A 22,500-nucleotide genomic window follows, 5' to 3' on the forward strand; every position below is an offset into this window, starting at 1 on the left:
TGTGTGTGTGTGTGTGTGTGTTTGTGTGTGTGTGTGTGTGTGTGTCTCAGTTCTCTGATTTCCTGTGTTTCCTGCAGGTCAGTGAAGCCATCCTGGACAACGCTCGGCTGATGCTGCAGACGGAGAACGTTCAGGCCAACGCCGAGGACTTCAAGGACAGGTCAGAGGTCACGCACGCACGCACGCACGCACGCACGCACGCACGCACGCACGCACGCACGCACGCACGCACGCACGCACGCACTGAAATCAATCAGCCATCTGATGTGACACTGATTGTTGATTTCACTTCAGTTTCAGTTTGTGATGCGTTGATCTGACAACCTTTAACCCTGTGATGACACGCATGAACTATGACATCACTGATTACATCACTGTTGTCTTCTTAACTTCTGTCAGACCAGGTTTAAGTTAAACCCCCATCAGACCAGGTTTAAGTTAAACCCCCATCAGACCAGGTTTAAGTTAAACCCCCATCAGACCAGGTTTAAGTTAAACCCCCCAGACCAGGTTTAAGTCAAGCCCCCATCAGACCAGGTCTAAGTTAAACCCCCCCAGACCAGGTTTAAGTCAAGCCCCCATCAGACCAGGTTTAAGTTAAACCCCCCCAGACCAGGTTTAAGTCAAGCCCCCATCAGACCAGGTCTAAGTTAAACCCCCCCAGACCAGGTTTAAGTCAAGCCCCCATCAGACCAGGTCTAAGTTAAACCCCCGTCAGACCAGGTTTAAGTCAAGCCCCCATCAGACCAGGTCTAAGTTAAACCCCCCCAGACCAGGTTTAAGTCAAGCCCCCATCAGACCAGGTCTAAGTTAAACCCCTATCAGACCAGGTCTAAGTGAAGGACTAAGGTGTACCTGGTCTAAGGAGGACTAAGGTGGACCTGGTTTAAGGAGGACTAAGGTGTACCTGGTTTAAGGAGGACTAAGGTGGACCTGGTTTAAGGAGGACTAAGGTGTACCTGGTTTAAGGAGGACTAAGGTGTACCTGGTTTAAGGAGGACTAAGGTGTACCTGGTTTAAGGAGGACTAAGGTGGACCTGGTTTAAGGAGGACTAAGGTGGACCTGGTTTAAGGAGGACTAAGGTGGACCTGGTTTAAGGAGGACTAAGGTGGACCTGGGTTCCTGCAGGTATGAGAACGAGCAGCCGTTCAGGAAGGCCGTGGAGGAGGAGATCAGCTCTCTGTACAAAGTGATCGACGACGCCGACCTGACGAAGGTGGAGCTGGAGGAGCAGATGGAGAACATGAGAGCTGACCTACGTCACCTGGAGCACAACCACGAGCAGGTACACCAAACTCTGTTCACAAAACACACCTTTACACCTCCAATCACAAGACACACCTGAAAGAGCTGGAGGCTAACACTAGCAGGAGGCTAACACTAGCAGTGGGCTAACACTAGCTGGAGGCTAACACTAGCAGTGGGCTAACACTAGCAGTGGGCTAACACTAGCAGGGGGCTAACACTAGCAGGGGGCTAACACTAGCAGGGGGCTAACACTAGCTGGAGGCTAACACTAGCTGGAGGCTAACACTAGCTGGGGGCTAACACTAGCTGGAGGCTAACACTAGCAGGGGGCTAACACTAGCTGGAGGCTAACACTAGCAGTGGGCTAACACTAGCAGGGGGCTAACACTAGCAGTGGGCTAACACTAGCAGGGGGCTAACACTAGCAGTGGGCTAACACTAGCAGGGGGCTAACACTAGCAGGGGGCTAACACTAGCAGGGGGCTAAAACTAGCTGGAGGCTAACACTAGCTGGAGGCTAACACTAGCTGGGAGCTAACACTAGCTGGAGGCTAACACTAGCAGGGGGCTAACACTAGCTGGAGGCTAACACTAGCAGTGGGCTAACACTAGCAGGGGGCTAACACTAGCAGTGGGCTAACACTAGCAGGGGGCTAACACTAGCAGGGGGCTAACACTAGCAGTGGGCTAACACTAGCAGGGGGCTAACACTAGCAGTGGGCTAACACTAGCAGGGGGCTAACACTAGCAGGGGGCTAACACTAGCTGGAGGCTAACACTAGCAGGGGGCTAACACTAGCAGGGGGCTAACACTAGCAGGGGGCTAACACTAGCAGTGGGCTAACACTAGCAGGGGGCTAACACTAGCTGGAGGCTAACACTAGCAGGGGGCTAACACTAGCTGGAGGCTAACACTAGCTGGGGGCTAACACTAGCTGGAGGCTAACACTAGCAGTGGGCTAACACTAGCAGGGGGCTAACACTAGCAGTGGGCTAACACTAGCTGGAGGCTAACACTAGCAGGGGGCTAACACTAGCTGGAGGCTAACACTAGCAGTGGGCTAACACTAGCAGGGGGCTAACACTAGCAGTGGGCTAACACTAGCTGGAGGCTAACACTAGCTGGGGGCTAACACTAGCTGGAGGCTAACACTAGCAGGGGGCTAACACTAGCTGGAGGCTAACACTAGCAGTGGGCTAACACTAGCAGGGGGCTAACACTAGCAGTGGGCTAACACTAGCAGGGGGCTAACACTAGCAGGGGGCTAAAACTAGCTGGAGGCTAACACTAGCTGGAGGCTAACACTAGCTGGGAGCTAACACTAGCTGGAGGCTAACACTAGCAGGGGGCTAACACTAGCTGGAGGCTAACACTAGCAGTGGGCTAACACTAGCAGGGGGCTAACACTAGCAGTGGGCTAACACTAGCAGGGGGCTAACACTAGCAGGGGGCTAACACTAGCAGGGGGCTAACACTAGCAGTGGGCTAACACTAGCAGGGGGCTAACACTAGCTGGAGGCTAACACTAGCAGGGGGCTAACACTAGCAGGGGGCTAACACTAGCAGGGGGCTAACACTAGCAGTGGGCTAACACTAGCAGGGGGCTAACACTAGCAGGGGGCTAACACTAGCTGGAGGCTAACACTAGCAGGGGGCTAACACTAGCAGTGGGCTAACACTAGCTGGAGGCTAACACTAGCAGGGGGCTAACACTAGCAGTGGGCTAACACTAGCAGGGGGCTAACACTAGCAGGGGGCTAACACTAGCAGGGGGCTAACACTAGCAGTGGGCTAACACTAGCAGGGGGCTAACACTAGCTGGAGGCTAACACTAGCAGGGGGCTAACACTAGCAGTGGGCTAACACTAGCAGGGGGCTAACACTAGCAGGGGGCTAACACTAGCAGGGGGCTAACACTAGCTGGAGGCTAACACTAGCAGGGGGCTAACACTAGCAGTGGGCTAACACTAGCAGGGGGCTAACACTAGCAGGGGGCTAACACTAGCAGGGGGCTAACACTAGCAGTGGGCTAACACTAGCAGGGGGCTAACACTAGCAGGGGGCTAACACTAGCTGGGGGCTAACACTAGCAGGGGGCTAACACTAGCAGGGGGCTAACACTAGCAGTGGGCTAACACTAGCAGGGGGCTAACACTAGCTGGAGGCTAACACTAGCAGGGGGCTAACACTAGCAGGGGGCTAACACTAGCTGGAGGCTAACACTAGCTGGGGGCTAACACTAGCTGGAGGCTAACACTAGCAGGGGGCTAACACTAGCTGGAGGCTAACACTAGCAGTGGGCTAACACTAGCAGGGGGCTAACACTAGCAGTGGGCTAACACTAGCTGGAGGCTAACACTAGCAGGGGGCTAACACTAGCAGTGGGCTAACACTAGCAGTGGGCTAACACTAGCAGGGGGCTAACACTAGCAGGGGGCTAACACTAGCAGGGGGCTAACACTAGCAGGGGGCTAACATTAGCAGTGGGCTAACACTAGCTGGAGGCTAACACTAGCAGGGGGCTAACACTAGCAGGGGGCTAACACTAGCTGGAGGCTAACACTAGCAGTGGGCTAACACTAGCAGGGGGCTAACACTAGCTGGAGGCTAACACTAGCAGGGGGCTAACACTAGCAGTGGGCTAACACTAGCTGGAGGCTAACACTAGCTGGGGGCTAACACTAGCTGGAGGCTAACACTAGCAGGGGGCTAACACTAGCTGGAGGCTAACACTAGCAGTGGGCTAACACTAGCAGGGGGCTAACACTAGCAGTGGGCTAACACTAGCTGGAGGCTAACACTAGCAGGGGGCTAACACTAGCAGTGGGCTAACACTAGCAGGGGGCTAACACTAGCAGGGGGCTAACACTAGCTGGAGGCTAACACTAGCAGGGGGCTAACACTAGCAGTGGGCTAACACTAGCAGGGGGCTAACACTAGCAGTGGGCTAACACTAGCAGTGGGCTAACACTAGCTGGAGGCTAACACTAGCAGTGGGCTAACACTAGCTGGAGGCTAACACTAGCAGGGGGCTAACACTAGCAGTGGGCTAACACTAGCAGGGGGCTAACACTAGCAGGGGGCTAACACTAGCAGGGGGCTAACACTAGCTGGAGGCTAACACTAGCAGTGGGCTAACACTAGCAGGGGGCTAACACTAGCAGTGGGCTAACACTAACAGGGGGCTAACACTAACAGGGGGCTAACACTAGCAGGGGGCTAACACTAGCAGGGGGCTAACACTAGCAGGGGGCTAACACTAGCTGGAGGCTAACACTAGCAGGGGGCTAACACTAGCTGGAGGCTAACACTAGCAGTGGGCTAACACTAGCAGTGGGCTAACACTAGCAGGGGGCTAACACTAGCTGGAGGCTAACACTAGCTGGAGGCTAACACTAGCTGGAGGCTAACACTAGCTGGGGGCTAACACTAGCTGGAGGCTAACACTAGCAGGGGGCTAACACTAGCTGGAGGCTAACACTAGCAGTGGGCTAACACTAGCAGGGGGCTAACACTAGCAGTGGGCTAACACTAGCTGGAGGCTAACACTAGCAGGGGGCTAACACTAGCAGTGGGCTAACACTAGCAGGGGGCTAACACTAGCTGGAGGCTAACACTAGCAGGGGGCTAACACTAGCAGTGGGCTAACACTAGCAGGGGGCTAACACTAGCAGTGGGCTAACACTAGCAGTGGGCTAACACTAGCAGGGGGCTAACACTAGCAGTGGGCTAACACTAGCTGGAGGCTAACACTAGCAGGGGGCTAACACTAGCAGGGGGCTAACACTAGCTGGAGGCTAACACTAGCAGTGGGCTAACACTAGCAGGGGGCTAACACTAGCTGGAGGCTAACACTAGCAGGGGGCTAACACTAGCAGTGGGCTAACACTAGCAGTGGGCTAACACTAGCAGTGGGCTAACACTAGCAGGGGGCTAACACTAGCTGGAGGCTAACACTAGCAGGGGGCTAACACTAGCAGGGGGCTAACACTAGCAGTGGGCTAACACTAGCTGGAGGCTAACACTAGCAGTGGGCTAACACTAGCTGGAGGCTAACACTAGCAGGGGGCTAACACTAGCAGTGGGCTAACACTAGCAGGGGGCTAACACTAGCTGGAGGCTAACACTAGCAGGGGGCTAACACTAGCAGGGGGCTAACACTAGCAGGGGGCTAACACTAGCAGTGGGCTAACACTAGCAGGGGGCTAACACTAGCAGGGGGCTAACACTAGCAGTGGGCTAACATTAGCAGGGGGCTAACACTAGCAGGGGGCTAACACTAGCAGGGGGCTAACACTAGCTGGAGGCTAACACTAGCAGGGGGCTAACACTAGCAGTGGAGATTTCTGATGAGATGTCTGAAGAGATGTCTGATGAGATGTCTGATGAGATTTCTGATGAGATGTCTGATGAGATGTCTGATGAGATTTCTGATGAGATGTCTGAAGAGATGTCTGATGAGATGTCTGAAGAGATGTCTGATGAGATGTCTGATGAGATGTCAGATGAGATGTCTGAAGAGATGTCTGATGAGATGTCAGATGAGATGTCTGATGAGATGTCTGATGAGATGTCAGATGAGATGTCTGATGAGATTTCTGATGAGATGTCTGATGAGATGTCTGAAGAGATGTCTGATGAGATGTCTGATGAGATGTCAGATGAGATGTCTGATGAGATTTCTGATGAGATGTCTGATGAGATGTCTGAAGAGATGTCTGATGAGATGTCTGATGAGATGTCAGATGAGATGTCTGATGAGATTTCTGATGAGATGTCTGATGAGATGTCTGAAGAGATGTCAGATGAGATGTCTGATGAGATTTCTGATGAGATGTCTGATGAGATGTCTGAAGAGATGTCTGATGAGATTTCTGATGAGATGTCTGATGAGATGTCAGATGAGATGTCTGATGAGATGTCAGATGAGATGTCTGATGAGATGTCTGAAGAGATGTCTGATGAGATGTCAGATGAGATGTCTGATGAGATTTCTGATGAGATGTCTGATGAGATGTCTGATGAGATTTCTGCGGTCTCAAAAAAAGTTAAAATTGTCAATAAAATGCACTGAGTGGGATTGGCATGCTGTTGAAAGCCATGTGTTCAGTCCCAGAAACCTGCTGAATCTCTCGACTCCTCTTCTGATCGGCGGCAGGGGTCCACTGATAAACACCTGAGCATTCACAGAGCTGACCGTGTTTAGCAGACCATTAAAGTCCCGTTTCAGCACTTCAGACGGTTGCTTCACAACATCATTCCACCCAATGTGCAGAACCACAGTTTCACATTTGGGTGTGCAGTCACAATATCCAGGATTCTTTCTGCCAGATCAGAGACCATATCTTTGATGTCTTTACGTTAGCTAGCCAGCGTTAGCAAGCCAGCGTTAGCTAGCCAGCTTTAGCTAGCCAGCGTTAGCAAGCCAGCGTTAGCTAGCCAGCGTTAGCTAGCCAGCTTTAGTTAGCCAGCGTTAGCTAGCCAGCGTTAACCAGCCAGCGTTAGCCAGCCAGCTTTAGCCAGCCAGCTTTAGCCAGCCAGCGTTAGCTAGCCAGCGTTAGCAAGCCAGCGTTAGCTAGCCAGCGTTAGCTAGCCAGCTTTAGTTAGCCAGCGTTAGCTAGCCAGCGTTAGCTAGCCAGCGTTAACCAGCCAGCGTTAGCCAGCCAGCTTTAGCCAGCCAGCTTTAGCTAGCCAGCGTTAGCTAGCCAGCGTTAGCAAGCCAGCGTTAGCTAGCCAGCGTTAGCTAGCCAGCGTTAGCAAGCCAGCGTTAGCTAGCCAGCGTTAGCAAGCCAGCGTTAGCTAGCCAGCGTTAACCAGCCAGCGTTAGCTAGCCAGCGTTAACCAGCCAGCGTTAGCTAGCCAGCGTTAGCTAGCCAGCGTTAGCTAGCCAGCTTTAGCTAGCCAGCGTTAACCAGCCAGCGTTAGCCAGCCAGCTTTAGCTAGCCAGCGTTAGCTAGCCAGCGTTAGCAAGCCAGCGTTAGCTAGCCAGCATTAACCAGCCAGCGTTAGCTAGCCAGTGTTAGCTAGCCAGCGTTAGCAAGCCAGCGTTAGCTAGCCAGCGTTAGCAAGCCAGCGTTAGCTAGCCAGCGTTAGCAAGCCAGCTTTAGCTAACGTGTTCAGAGAATTATTCTGCCTCCACTTAACGCTCCGCCCGCTAAACACGTCACCATGGTTACTAACAGGGAAAGAGGAGATATATGTACTGTATGTATATATACATATATATATATATATATATATATATATATTTATATATGTATATATAAAATTATATAAATATAAATATACTGTATAATTCTATAATTCTAGTCTTTAATTCATGAGTTTCTAATAACATTTTGAAAGTGTTTTGCTGTGATGTGTCGTGACCAGTAAACTGGTCTTCATGTCCCTCTGATAACAGGACGTGCGAGTCCTCTATAGTCAGATGGCGGGACGCGAGGTGGACGAACCCGACGCTCCCATAGAAACCAGTCTGGACCAGATCCTGACCTACATCAGGAGCCACTGGGAGAAGGTGATGGAGAGGAACCGAGCCGAGACGGACAGCTACCTGGAGTGTAAGGTGAGGACGCCTCGCTCGCTCAAGCGTCCTCTGGTTTCGGACTGTGTTTTGACGGCGTGTTTTGACGGCGTGTTTTGACGGCGTGTGTGTCGCTGCAGGAGGCGCAGTGTGTGAGCAGCAGACTGAGTCCGGAGGAGGAGCAGGTGGAGGCGCTGAAGGCCGAGTGCAACAACACCGGCTGTAAGATCCAGAGTCTGCAGGCCGAGACCGAGTCCATCAGAGCGCTGGTGAGATGCACGCACCGCCGATAACCCGATCGCAATCCCATCACGGTCCGATCAATAACCGACTCAGAAACACGTGGTCTTGTGTCTGTTGTGATCCTGCAGAGACGAGGTCTGGAGAACTCCCTGGGCGACGCCCGGCACTGGCACGACATGGAGCTGCAGAACCTGGGCTCGGTGGTGGCCAAGCTGGAGGCGGAGCTCGCCGACGTGCACGGTGAGATCGAACAGCAGCGCCGCGACTACGACACGCTGCAGAGCAACAAGCAGCGCCTGGAGCAGGAGATCGGCGTGTACCACGGCATCCTGGATGGAGAAGAGAGCCGCTTCCAGCCCGCAGAGACACCGTGAGTCACCGCACAACACCGCACTACACCCCACGACACCGCACGACACCGCATGACACCCAGCGACACCGCACAACACCGCACTACACCGCACTACACCCCACGACACCGCACCACACCGCACGACACCCAGCGACACCGCACAACACCGCACGACACCCAGCGACACCGCACCACACCGCACCACACTGCACGGCACCCCACTGCACGGCACCCCACGACACCGCACCACACCGCACGACACCCAGCGACACCGCACAACACCGCACGACACCCAGCGACACCGCACCACACCGCACCACACTGCACGGCACCCCACTGCACGGCACCCCACGACACCGCACCACACGGCACCCCACGACACCGCACCACACTGCACGACACCCAGCGACACCGCACCACACTGCACGGCACCCCACGACACCGCACCCCACGACACCGCACCACACTGCACGGCACCCCACGACACCGCACCACACTGCACCACACTGCACGGCACCCCACGACACCGCACCACACTACAACGTACTACGCCGCACTACACCCCACAACGGCGCACTACACCCCACAACACCCCGCACAACTCCCCGCAGTACACCGTACTACGCCGTACTACAACACACTTCCCCACACTACACCCCGTACTACGCCGCACTACACCCGCACTACACTGTACTACGCCGCACTACACCCCACACTACGCCGCACTACACCTCACACTACACAGCACTACACCCCACACTACGCCGCACTACACCGTACTACAACGCACTACACCCCACACTACACCCCGCACTAGACCGTACTACGCCGCACTACACCCCACAACACCGCACTACACCGTACTACGCCGCACTACACCCTGCTACGCCGCACTACACCGTGCTACGCCGCACTACACCGTGCTACGCCGCACTACACCGTGCTACGCCGCACTACACCGTGCTAAGCCGCACTACACCGTGCTACGCCGCACTACACCGTGCTACGCCGCACTACACCGTGCTAAGCCGCACTACACCGTACTACGCCGCACTACACCGTGCTAAGCCGCACTACACCGTACTACGCCGCACTACACCGTGCTAAGCCGCACTACACCGTACTACGCCGCACTACAGCCCGCACTAGACCGTACTACGCCGCACTACACCCCACAACACCCCGCAGTACACCGTACTACATCCCACAACACCGCAAAACACCACACTACACCGTACAACACCACACTACACAGTACAACCGTGCGTCAGACCAGGTCACATGACCAAACACTCGGAGGTCAAACATGGCCAAGAATGTAAATCAACACAGCTGAAATATAAATAAAGTCTGATTCCTGTCCAGGTGTACAGGTCTGCATTCAGAGCCCGAGGGAGCGACTGGTGCTTCTGCTGCTCCAGACACCAGAACCGACTCTCCAGGACCTCCAGGACAGTGATCTGAGCAGATGTTTTGGTGGACTCTGAGGGTGACCCCGTCTCTGCTGGAGGACTTCCCACCTGGTGATGTGTGCAGGTGTGAATGATGCTGAGAACCTGCAGCAGGAAGTCCGGAGTGTGAATGTGGTGTGGTGTCAGGAGAAGTCGTCAGGACCAGACCTGAACCGGTCCAGACCAGAACCGGTGCAGACTGTAGAGCGTTCTGGTTCTGGGATCAGTTCTTCTTCTCCTTCTTCTTCATGATCACCGTTGAGCTCTGTAACACGGCGAGAGGCCGCTGGAGGCGCCGCTGTGTCCAGGTGCGATTCTACCCGAACGCACCGTTAAATAGTGATCAACTCAAAGAGGACTGTGGGATACTGAGGAGTTGACCTTTGACCCCAGGTGTGTTTTACCTGATGACATCACAGCCAGTGTCATGTGATCAATGAAGTGTATTTCCTGTTGTTGCTGAGGTATTGAAAATAAAAGCTTTGAAATGATGCAGAACGCCGTGTTTCTTTACCAGTCACCTGACCTGCAGTCAGCCAATCACAGCTCAGATCAGGATGACGTGTTTAATTCAAACATTTATATTTTTATATTGAAGTTTTATTTCTGATCATCTCTATGTTGAGGTTTAATTGATCAGTGATCAATAACACTGATTTATTATTATAATTATTATTACAATAATACTCTAGGGACCCACCAATGTGACTGGTGGCAAAGACAATGAACTACGCTTCTCAGGATCCTTGAGTCATCCATTTAGTATCTCCACCCATGGACTCAGCTCAGTAGCCATTGGCTGAGGACTCAGTAGCCATTGGCTGAGGACTCAGCTCAGTAGCCATTGGCTGAGGACTCAGCTCAGTAGCCATTGGCTGAGGACTCAGCTCAGTAGCCATTGGCTGAGGACTCAGTAGCCATTGGCTGAGGACTCAGCTCAGTAGCCATTGGCTACTGTAGCATTCACACATAGGTGTGAAATTCACCCAGGACAAAACCAGAGGAATCTCTTTGTTCCTGCTCTTTCTGCTCTTTCTTCTCACCTCCCGTGACCTGTGGAGGTGAGCTGCTGCTCTCCAGACCAGAAGCTGCAAAGCAGCTCTGCTCTGATCTATGGCCTGTTAGGAAACAGACATAGCAACACAAGGAACCTCTAAGGCAGAGGACGCGAGAGCCTGCCTTTTTACCAACTAACGTCAAGCAACAACCGCAAGGAAGTTAGCACCAAGCTATCAAGCTGCTGGGAAGAAGTATTGGAGCGATCAGCTTCCTCCAATCTGCACAATTGGATTTGAGCACAGCAAAGACAGGATCTTTGACTTGGAACCACAACTTCAACACATAGAATTACAAACCCTTTTCTTCCATGGATTGTTAACGTACTGGGCTTACCTTAGCAGTAGCAGTTACACACGGCTGAGCAAGACTGTTCAACTTTGATTTCTATAATGTACTTGTATTGATTTGGTTTAATGTTATTCATTGAGTTTGACTGTTGTGATATTATTTGTATTTGATATTTGGGTAACTGGCTTCGCCACATCTGATGTGTTTAGTTTATGCTTCACATAGATAAGGTCTTGCATGCAAACTAACCATCTCTCACTCACTCACTCACTCACTCTCTCTCTCACACACACACACACACACACACACACACACACACACACACACACACTGTGTGTTTGGTTTGTTTAGTTTAGTTATTTAGTTAGATTAATATTGTGTTTTGAACCTTTATAATCTTGTAAATAAATGATTGTGGAATATACATGCTGGTCTTTTTAATGTTGCACAAGAGTGAATAATGCCAACCTCTGCTGTGTCAAGAACTCTGATATCCTTCAACCTTTACTATCTATTCTGATTATAGTTATTAATTTAATTATTAATCAACGTTCCAAATTGATAGTTTAGCATATATAATGAGACTATATTAACGTTTTGGTCATTGGTCCCTGATTCCAGGGTGGTGCCCCGTTTATTATTAATGTTTATTGATAATCTTTATTAACATTAATAATTCTATTATTTATTAATTAATTTGCTAATAACCAAACCTGTTACTGCCAAATCCCTATAATACTTATTGTAATAATAATAAGTATTATTATTTCTATAATTATTCTAATTATTCTAATAATAGTGAATAAAGCTCAGTCAGGTAACATCAACCTCTTTAATGATCCACAAACAGAAACATCAGTGTTGATGTACGGAGGCCGCAGAGCACCGACTCAATGACATCACTCATTAAATCAACTCTTAATTAACGTTTAATTAATAACCAGACTTCTGATTTTCTGAATTAAAACACAACGTTGAGCTTTTTGTGTTGAAAGAACTGCTTTCAGCCGCATGTCATGGCCTTCATCAGCCGGTCACCTGATATCAACTGAACCGTCTCCTTGACGACTGAGGAAGACCACAAGAGGTAGCCGAAAGCTCTGGGAGGTTTCCAGTAAGTGGATCTACGGTGTGAAAGTCTTTTAACATTAATTACCTTGTTTTCAATGATGCAAATCCAACAGGTTCATAAAATCAATATACTGATTGATTGATTGTTTAATTGATTGATTGATTGATGAAATTGATTGATTGATTGATTGAGTGAATACTGAGTGAAGCTCTGCAGCCTCCATGAGACATGATGTCATCAAACATGATGACCCAATAAATCCAGTAATCATGACGACGTTATGACGTCATCGTTCTTCATACCGAACCAGGAAGTTTCCTCATCTTCACTCATCACCATGGTGACGGGACAGAGACAGGATATTATGGTCTGGAACAGACATTCAGCAGGACAAACACAAAAGAGAAAGACAAAGAGCTTCCTCCTCCTCATCCTCCTCCTCCTCTCTCTCTCTCCTCTTCCTCCTCTTCCTCTCTCTGTCTCCTCCTCCTCCTCTCTCTCCTCTTCCTCCTCCTCCTCCTCTAACTGTCTCCTCCTCCTCTCTCCTCCTCCTCCGCAGATAGTTAACTGACAGGTGTAGTGATGAAGAGGAGCTGTGATGAAGAGGAGCAGTGATGAAGGCTGGAGGAGGAGTGATGAAGAGGAGCTGTGATGAAGAGGAGCTGTGATGAAGGCTGGAGGAGTGATGAAGAGGAGCTGTGATGAAGGCTGGAGGAGTGATGAAGAGGAGCTGTGATGAAGAGGAGCTGTGATGAAGGCTGGAGGAGTGATGAAGAGGAGCAGTGATGAAGGCTGGAGGAGTGATGAAGAGGAGCAGTGATGAAGGCTGGAGGAGTGATGAAGTAGAAGTTTTTCATTTAAATGTTGGTTTCCTGTTTCTGTTTTCTTCTTCATGTGTCTGCAGCTCCACTTCCTGTCTGAGGGTTCTGAAGTGGTGGGCACACTACCAACGTCAGGAGCGCGTGGCGGCTGCGTCGCGTATCGACTGCGTGATGCAGGAGTCTGGTGTTCACACCAGCTGCGTGTCGGCTGCGTGTCGGCTGCGTGTCGGCTGCTGACAGCCCTTTCTTTCTGCATAGAGTTTGTCTTCTAATGGCCGTTTAACTTCATGATAAATATAGTTTATATTTATGTTAGACAGAGAAAGGTTCAGTAACGTGTGGTAATTAGTAAATAATAGTAATAATCCACAATTAAAACTCCGTACTATATTCATTCATTGAACTCTCCAAGTCACTGCATGTTCTACAACACTGACCGGCACATTTTTCAGAATAAAAGCCTCGTGTTAACAAATGAAGGAATTCTGTGCAAAGAAAACCCGCTCTAGGGCTTTTATTTTGAAATGAGAGCAGGAAGTGTTGATTTAAAAATCCGTCTTTACTTGTTTTCATCTCCGTAACAGATTCTACAGACAGACCTGTAGACTGTAGTGAAGTGTTGCTGGTATGAAGTTAATATAGTCACTAGATCACCTTCCTGTCTGTTGCAGCCGAGACGCGAGCGGCTCGTGTGAAAAATAGGCGAGCCTTCTATTCTATAAAATAGACGCGCTCTCGACGTACTTGAGGGTTCTGCTGGATCCAGAACCTGATACCTACTACCTGATCAGTACAACGCTCCAGTGAACTGGGTCACAGAAAACGGATCAGAGTTTGTCCTGTTCCACGTAAGCAACTTTATTTTGATGGGGAAGTGACTTCCTGTTGGTCGTTTCAATCAAGTAGAAAATCAATAGAACATGAATCAGTCCACACGCTAGCTAATAGCATGCTAGCAGCTAGATGCTAATAGCTCGATGCTAGCAGCTAGATGCTGATAGCTCGATGCTAGCAGCTGGACTCCGTCAGCTAGCTCTACAGTTTTACCCATAATCCCACAGGCCCGGCGTCAGTGTGCAGGTCTGAGCCCGGCCGTCGTACCGATAAAGCTCAGTGAGCGCCAGCGGAGGGCGCCGCCTCCCCGCCGGCGGCCGGCAGTAACGCACCAATGGTCTTTAGGCGGGCTAAAGGGTTTAGGCGGGCTGCAGCGGGATGCAGCCGACCCCGACCCCGCCCTCGTGGCAGACCATGGGGGTCATGAAGGTCCAGCGGTTGGTGTCGGGGTTGTACATCTCCACGGAGCTGAGGTTGGACTGTCCGTCGTAGCCGCCCACGGCGTACAGACGTCCTGACGTGGACACCAGCGACACTCTGCTGCGCCGCGTGTTCATGGCCACCAGGACGCTCCACTGTCCCGCCGCCGAGCCGAACACCTCCGCTCCGCTCAGGAAGCCCGAGCCGTCGTACCCCCCCGCCACGTACATGTGACTGCCCAGAGCCGCCGCCCCGTGCCGGCAACGCTTGTTCATCATGGCCGCCGCTGGGTGCCAACGGTCAGTGTGGTGGTTGTAGTACTCCACCTGCAGGACGGGGGGGGAAACTATTACTACAGTTATATATCTATATATTTAGTTTCTGTGAGAACTGGATCAAACTGACCGTGTTGAAGATCTGTAAACCGTCATGGCCGCCAGAGACAAAGATGCGACCATCAAACACGGTGACACCTGCAGCGCTGCGACTCGCACTCATCTCCGTCATCACCGTCCACCTGCAGCCAACATCAGCTATTACTATACAGCATATATAGATATATGTATGCATACATATACACATACATATATCTATATATATATATATATATATATATATAGATATATATAGATACATATATATAAACTGAAAAACAAAGTAGTTAACTTGTGTTTGGTGGATTATTTCTGTTGTTCCAATGCTAATGGTGATGCTAATGCTAATGGTCATTGTATTCTACATGGTTGAAAGCCTGTTTATTTACCTTCACAATGATGTCACACTTGTAAGGATCATGTATTTGTGGGATGAGCAGCACAGCTGATGATGTGGGGAGCGCCCAAGAACAATGTTCCAAAATGCTCCGTCAATGGTAAACAGTGTATTCTCATAAGGCTACCAGGAAGCCTGCAATGACTGCCCTTCACCGTCAGGCCCGTTGGCGCTGGTGTCTCCAACACAGACAATGGAACCTGAACATGTGGGGGAATGTCATGTTCAGTGATGAGTCCAGGTTCTGTCTGTTAAAGTCGGATGGCAGGTCAAAGTATGGAGACGACGTGGAGAACGCTATGCTGATTGTTGAACCGATGGAGTAACAGCTTCTGGTGGGGGCAGTGTCATGGTGTGGGGGGGGGGCATCTCCCTCACTGGTAAAACAAGGCTTGTCATCATTGAAGGCCATCTCAATGCAGGGAGATATCAGGATGAGATATCAACGCCCCCCCCCCCCACAGAGCCAGGGTTATCACAGACTACCTCCACAATGAGGGAGTAGAGAGAATGGAACGGCCTGCCAAGAGTCCACACCTCAACCCAACTCAACACTTGTAGGATCAGCTTGGGCGTGCTGTACGTGTTAGAGTGACCAACACAACCACGCTGGCTGACCTGCAGTGAATCCTGGTTGAGGAATGGAACGCCATCCCACAGCAACGTGTGACCAGGCTGGTGACCAGCATGAGGAGGAGGTGCCAGGCTGTTGTGGCTGCGTATGGATCTTCCACCTCTACTGAGGCTCCTGACGGTGGATTCAATCAATCAATATGTCTTGTTTGTTCCTTGTTACTGATAGAGAGTTCAATCATCCACCAAACAACTCACAACAAGAGTCAACACCAACAGGAGAATACACTGTTTACCATCGGCACCGGGGCTCCACACAGAATCAGCTGTGCTGCTCATCACACAAATACATGATCCTTACAAGAGTGACATCATTATGAAGGTCAATAACCAGGCTTTCAACCATGTAGAATACAATGACCATTAGCATTAGCATCACCATTAGCATTGATACAACAGAGAAATAATCCACCAAACACAAGTTAACTACTTTGTTTCCCAGTTTATATGAAGCTAACGTGGGGGGCCCCTGGATGAGTCTCTCTCTCTCTCTCCCTCTCTCCCTCTCTCCCTCTCCCTCTCCCTCTCCCTCTCCCTCCCTCTCTCTCCCCTGGATGAAGCTCACGTGGGGGGCCCCTGGATGAGGCCCCTGCTGTCAGGTGACTCACCTGTCGGTCTCTGGAGAGTAACACTCGACAGAGTTCAGGGAGGATTTCCCGTCGTAGCCGCCGCACACGTAGATGTGTCCATCGATCACCACCGTTCCCATGGCGCTGAGGACCACAACAGGCTTTAGTACTCCTCTACTGATGATCACTGGATTGATCAGTGGATTGATTACTGTATTGATCGGGGTAATGATCAGTGTATTGATTACTGTATTGATTGGGGTAATGATCAGTGTATTGATCGGGGTACTGACCTGCGTTGGCTGTTCATGCTCGACACACGTGTCCAGCTGTCCGTCTCCGGGTTGTAAACCTCCACCGTGCTGAGTCTTGATTGGCCGTCGTATCCACCAATGGCGTAGAGCAGCCCGTTAACGACTGCCACGCCCACTCTGCTGCGAGCCGTCCTCATTGGCTGACAGCGCTCCCAGAAGTTCCCGATTGGATCAAACACTTCGACCACGTTTAAGGAGTCACCTGAAGAAAGAAACAGTGACTGTCAGCTGAGGACCAATCAGATATCTGCAGTGACATCACACCACCTGTGATTGGTCAGTCAGAGACAGGTGTGTTAACAGACAGACAGACAGACAGGTATGTTAACAGACAGACAGACAGACAGACAGGTATGTTAACAGACAGACAGACAGACAGACAGGTATGTTAACAGACAGACAGACAGACAGACAGGTATCTTAACAGACAGACATACAGACAGACAGACAGACAGAAAGGTGTGTTAACAGACAGACAGACAGGTGAGTTGACAGACAGAGAGACAGACAGACAGACAGGTGTGTTAACAGACAGACAGACAGACAGACAGGTATGTTAACAGACAGACAGACAGACAGACAGGTATGTTAACAGACAGACAGACAGACAGACAGGTATGTTAACAGACAGACAGACAGGTGAGTTGACAGACAGAGAGACAGACAGACAGACAGGTGTGTTAACAGACAGACAGACAGGTGAGTTGACAGACAGAGAGACAGACAGACAGACAGGTATGTTAACAGACAGACAGACAGACAGACAGACAGAAAGGTATGTTAACAGACAGACAGACAAACAGACAGACAGGTATCTTAACAGACAGACAGACAGACAGACAGACAGACAGGTATGTTAACAGACAGACAGACAGACAGACAGGTATGTTAACAGACAGACAGAAAGGTATGTTAACAGACAGACAGACAGACAGACAGGTATGTTAACAGACAGACAGACAGACAGACAGGTATCTTAACAGACAGACAGACAGACAGACAGAGAGACAGACAGGTATCTTAACAGACAGACAGACAGACAGACAGACAGACAGGTATGTTAACAGACAGACAGACAGGTGAGTTGACAGACAGAGAGACAGACAGACAGACAGGTGTGTTAACAGACAGACAGACAGACAGACAGGTATGTTAACAGACAGACAGACAGACAGACAGACAGAAAGGTATGTTAACAGACAGACAGACAGGTGAGTTGACAGACAGAGAGACAGACAGACAGACAGGTATGTTAACAGACAGACAGACAGACAGACAGACAGAAAGGTATGTTAACAGACAGACAGACAGACAAACAGACAGACAGGTATCTTAACAGACAGACAGACAGACAGACAGGTATGTTAACAGACAGACAGACAGACAGACAGGTATGTTAACAGACAGACAGACAGGTATGTTAACAGACAGACAGACAGACAGACAGGTATGTTAACAGACAGACAGACAGACAGACAGGTATCTTAACAGACAGACAGACAGACAGACAGACAGACAGAGAGACAGGTGTGTTAACAGACAGACAGACAAACAGACAGACAGGTATCTTAACAGACAGACAGACAGACAGACAGACAGACAGGTATGTTAACAGACAGACAGACAGACAGACAGGTATGTTAACAGACAGACAGACAGGTATGTTAACAGACAGACAGACAGACAGACAGGTATGTTAACAGACAGACAGACAGACAGACAAGTATGTTAACAGACAGACAGACAGACAGACAGGTATCTTAACAGACAGACAGACAGACAGACAGACAGACAGAGAGACAGGTGTGTTAACAGACAGACAGACAAACAGACAGACAGGTATCTTAACAGACAGACAGACAGACAGACAGGTATGTTAACAGACAGACAGACAGACAGACAGGTATGTTAACAGACAGACAGACAGGTATGTTAACAGACAGACAGACAGACAGGTATGTTAACAGACAGACAGACAGGTGAGTTGACAGACAGACAGAGAGACAGACAGACAGACAGACAGAAAGGTATGTTAACAGACAGACAGACAGGTGAGTTGACAGACAGAGAGACAGACAGACAGACAGGTGTGTTAACAGACAGACAGACAAACAGACAGACAGGTATCTTAACAGACAGACAGACAGGTGAGTTGACAGACAGAGAGACAGACAGACAGACAGGTGTGTTAACAGACAGACAGACAGGTATGTTAACAGACAGACAGACAGACAGACAGGTATCTTAACAGACAGACAGACAGACAGACAGACAGACAGAAAGGTGTGTTAACAGACAGACAGACAGGTGAGTTGACAGACAGAGAGACAGACAGACAGACAGGTGTGTTAACAGACAGACAGACAGACAGACAGGTATGTTAACAGACAGACAGACAGACACAGACAGAAAGGTATGTTAACAGACAGACAGACAGGTGAGTTGACAGACAGAGAGACAGACAGACAGACAGGTATGTTAACAGACAGACAGACAGACAGACAGACAGACAGGTATCTTAACAGACAGACAGACAGACAGACAGACAGACAGAAAGGTATGTTAACAGACAGACAGACAGACAGACAGGTATGTTAACAGACAGACAGACAGACAGACAGACAGGTATCTTAACAGACAGACAGACAGACAGACAGACAGAAAGGTATGTTAACAGACAGACAGACAGGTGAGTTGACAGACAGAGAGACAGACAGACAGACAGGTGTGTTAACAGACAGACAGACAGGTATGTTAACAGACAGACAGACAGACAGACAGACAGAAAGGTATGTTAACAGACAGACAGACAGGTGAGTTGACAGACAGAGAGACAGGTGTGTTAACAGACAGACAGACAAACAGACAGACAGGTATCTTAACAGACAGACAGACAGACAGACAGACAGACAGGTATGTTAACAGACAGACAGACAGACAGACAGGTATGTTAACAGACAGACAGACAGGTATGTTAACAGACAGACAGACAGACAGGTATGTTAACAGACAGACAGACAGGTGAGTTGACAGACAGACAGAGAGACAGACAGACAGACAGACAGAAAGGTATGTTAACAGACAGACAGACAGGTGAGTTGACAGACAGAGAGACAGACAGACAGACAGGTGTGTTAACAGACAGACAGACAAACAGACAGACAGGTATCTTAACAGACAGACAGACAGGTGAGTTGACAGACAGAGAGACAGACAGACAGACAGGTGTGTTAACAGACAGACAGACAGGTATGTTAACAGACAGACAGACAGACAGACAGACAGACAGAAAGGTATGTTAACAGACAGACAGACAGGTGAGTTGACAGACAGAGAGACAGACAGACAGACAGGTATGTTAACAGACAGACAGACAGACAGACAGACAGACAGGTATGTTAACAGACAGACAGACAGACAGACAGACAGAAAGGTATGTTAACAGACAGACAGACAGGTGAGTTGACAGACAGAGAGACAGACAGACAGACAGGTATGTTAACAGACAGACAGACAGACAGACAGGTATGTTAACAGACAGACAGACAGACAGACAGGTATGTTAACAGACAGACAGACAGACAGACAGACAGGTATGTTAACAGACAGACAGACAGACAGACAGGTATGTTAACAGACAGACAGACAGACAGACAGGTATGTTAACAGACAGACAGACAGACAGACAGACAGACAGGTATGTTAACAGACAGACAGACAGACAGACAGACAGACAGACAGAAAGGTATGTTAACAGACAGACAGACAGGTGAGTTGACAGACAGACAGAGAGACAGACAGACAGACAGGTGTGTTAACAGACAGACAGACAAACAGACAGACAGGTATCTTAACAGACAGACAGACAGACAGACAGACAGGTATGTTAACAGACAGACAGACAGACAGACAGACAGACAGACAGACAGGTATGTTAACAGACAGACAGACAGACAGACAGGTATGTTAACAGACAGACAGACAGACAGACAGGTATGTTAACAGACAGACAGACAGACAGACAGACAGGTATGTTAACAGACAGACAGACAGACAGACAGGTATGTTAACAGACAGACAGACAGACAGACAGACAGGTGTGTTGACAGACAGACAGAAAGGTGAGCAGGGTACCTGAGCTGTTGAGTCCTCCCACTGCGTAGATGAGTCCTGTGATGGACGTGCAGCATCTCTGTCTGGTCTTGAAGGACGGCAGGTGAGGACGACGCTCCGGCATCAAGTGGAAATCTTTGGCTTCATCCACCAGATCTCTGACAGGAGACAGACACACAGCAGAGACAGAGACAAGAGTCAGAGACAAGAGACAAGAGTCAAGATTCAGAGACAAGAGTCAGAGACAAGAGACAAGAGTCAGAGACAAGAGTCAAGAGTCAAGATTCAGAGACAAGAGTCAGAGACAAGAGACAAGAGTCAGAGACAAGAGACAAGAGTCAAGATTCAGAGACAAGAGTCAGAGACAAGAGACAAGAGTCAGAGACAAGAGACAGGAGACAAGAGTCAGAGACAAGAGTCAGAGACAAGAGTCAGAGACAAGAGACAGGGACAAGAGACAAGAGACAGAAGACAAGAGACAAGAGTCAGAGACAAGAGACAAGAGTCAGAGACAAGAGTCAAGAGTCAGAGACAAGAGTCAGAGACAAGAGACAAGAGTCAGAGACAAGAGTCAGAGACAAGAGTCAGAGACAAGAGTCAGAGACAAGAGACAGGGACAAGAGACAGGAGACAAGAGACAAGAGACAGGGACAAGAGACAAGAGACAAGAGACAAGAGACAGAAGACAAGAGACAAGAGACAGGAGACAAGAGTCAGAGACAAGAGACAGGGACAAGAGACAAGAGACAAGAGACAAGAGACAGAAGACAAGAGACAAGAGACAGGAGACAAGAGTCAGAGACAAGAGACAGGGACAAGAGACAAGAGACAAGAGACAAGAGTCAGAGACAAGAGTCAGAGACAAGAGTCAGAGACAAGAGACAGGGACAAGAGTCAGAGACAAGAGACAGGGACAAGAGACAAGAGTCAGAGACAAGAGACAGGGACAAGAGACAAGAGACAAGAGACAAGAGACAGAAGACAAGAGACAAGAGACAGGAGACAAGAGTCAGAGACAAGAGACAGGGACAAGAGACAAGAGACAAGAGACAAGAGTCAGAGACAAGAGTCAGAGACAAGAGTCAGAGACAAGAGACAGGGACAAGAGACAAGAGTCAAGATTCAGAGACAAGAGTCAGAGACAAGAGACAAGAGTCAGAGACAAGAGTCAGAGACAAGAGACAGGAGACAAGAGTCAGAGACAAGAGTCAGAGACAAGAGTCAGAGACAAGAGACAGGGACAAGAGACAAGAGACAGAAGACAAGAGACAAGAGTCAGAGACAAGAGACAAGAGTCAGAGACAAGAGTCAAGAGTCAGAGACAAGAGTCAGAGACAAGAGACAAGAGTCAGAGACAAGAGTCAGAGACAAGAGTCAGAGACAAGAGTCAGAGACAAGAGACAGGGACAAGAGACAGGAGACAAGAGACAAGAGACAGGGACAAGAGACAAGAGACAAGAGACAAGAGACAGAAGACAAGAGACAAGAGACAGGAGACAAGAGTCAGAGACAAGAGACAGGGACAAGAGACAAGAGACAAGAGACAAGAGACAGAAGACAAGAGACAAGAGACAGGAGACAAGAGTCAGAGACAAGAGACAGGGACAAGAGACAAGAGACAAGAGACAAGAGTCAGAGACAAGAGTCAGAGACAAGAGTCAGAGACAAGAGACAGGGACAAGAGTCAGAGACAAGAGACAGGGACAAGAGACAAGAGTCAGAGACAAGAGACAGGGACAAGAGACAAGAGACAAGAGACAAGAGACAGAAGACAAGAGACAAGAGAC

The 22,500-nt window shown here is 49.6% G+C and overlaps 2 protein-coding genes across 2 annotated transcripts in view; one reads left to right on the forward strand and one right to left on the reverse strand.

The window, feature by feature from the left end:
- Positions 1 to 10,311, forward strand: part of bfsp2 (beaded filament structural protein 2, phakinin) — a 12,049-nt gene extending 1,738 nt beyond the window's left edge. Inside the window, exons 2-7 of the mRNA XM_074649788.1 lie at positions 78 to 160; positions 1,130 to 1,286; positions 7,654 to 7,815; positions 7,914 to 8,042; positions 8,145 to 8,386; positions 9,734 to 10,311. Of these exons, the coding sequence (XP_074505889.1) occupies positions 78 to 160; positions 1,130 to 1,286; positions 7,654 to 7,815; positions 7,914 to 8,042; positions 8,145 to 8,386; positions 9,734 to 9,827 (867 nt within the window). The 3' untranslated portion in view covers positions 9,828 to 10,311. The remainder of the gene's footprint in view (positions 1 to 77; positions 161 to 1,129; positions 1,287 to 7,653; positions 7,816 to 7,913; positions 8,043 to 8,144; positions 8,387 to 9,733) is intronic.
- A 2,619-nt stretch (positions 10,312 to 12,930) lies between these two features.
- klhl18 (kelch-like family member 18) overlaps positions 12,931 to 22,500 on the reverse strand; it is an 18,371-nt gene continuing 8,801 nt past the window's right edge. Inside the window, exons 6-10 of the mRNA XM_074649787.1 lie at positions 20,735 to 20,871; positions 16,580 to 16,802; positions 16,326 to 16,430; positions 14,719 to 14,830; positions 12,931 to 14,639 (exon numbers count right to left, since the gene is read on the reverse strand). Of these exons, the coding sequence (XP_074505888.1) occupies positions 14,253 to 14,639; positions 14,719 to 14,830; positions 16,326 to 16,430; positions 16,580 to 16,802; positions 20,735 to 20,871 (964 nt within the window). The 3' untranslated portion in view covers positions 12,931 to 14,252. The remainder of the gene's footprint in view (positions 14,640 to 14,718; positions 14,831 to 16,325; positions 16,431 to 16,579; positions 16,803 to 20,734; positions 20,872 to 22,500) is intronic.

Source organism: Sebastes fasciatus, chromosome 11, assembly GCF_043250625.1.
Source record: "Sebastes fasciatus isolate fSebFas1 chromosome 11, fSebFas1.pri, whole genome shotgun sequence".
Lineage (NCBI taxonomy): Eukaryota > Metazoa > Chordata > Actinopteri > Perciformes > Sebastidae > Sebastes > Sebastes fasciatus.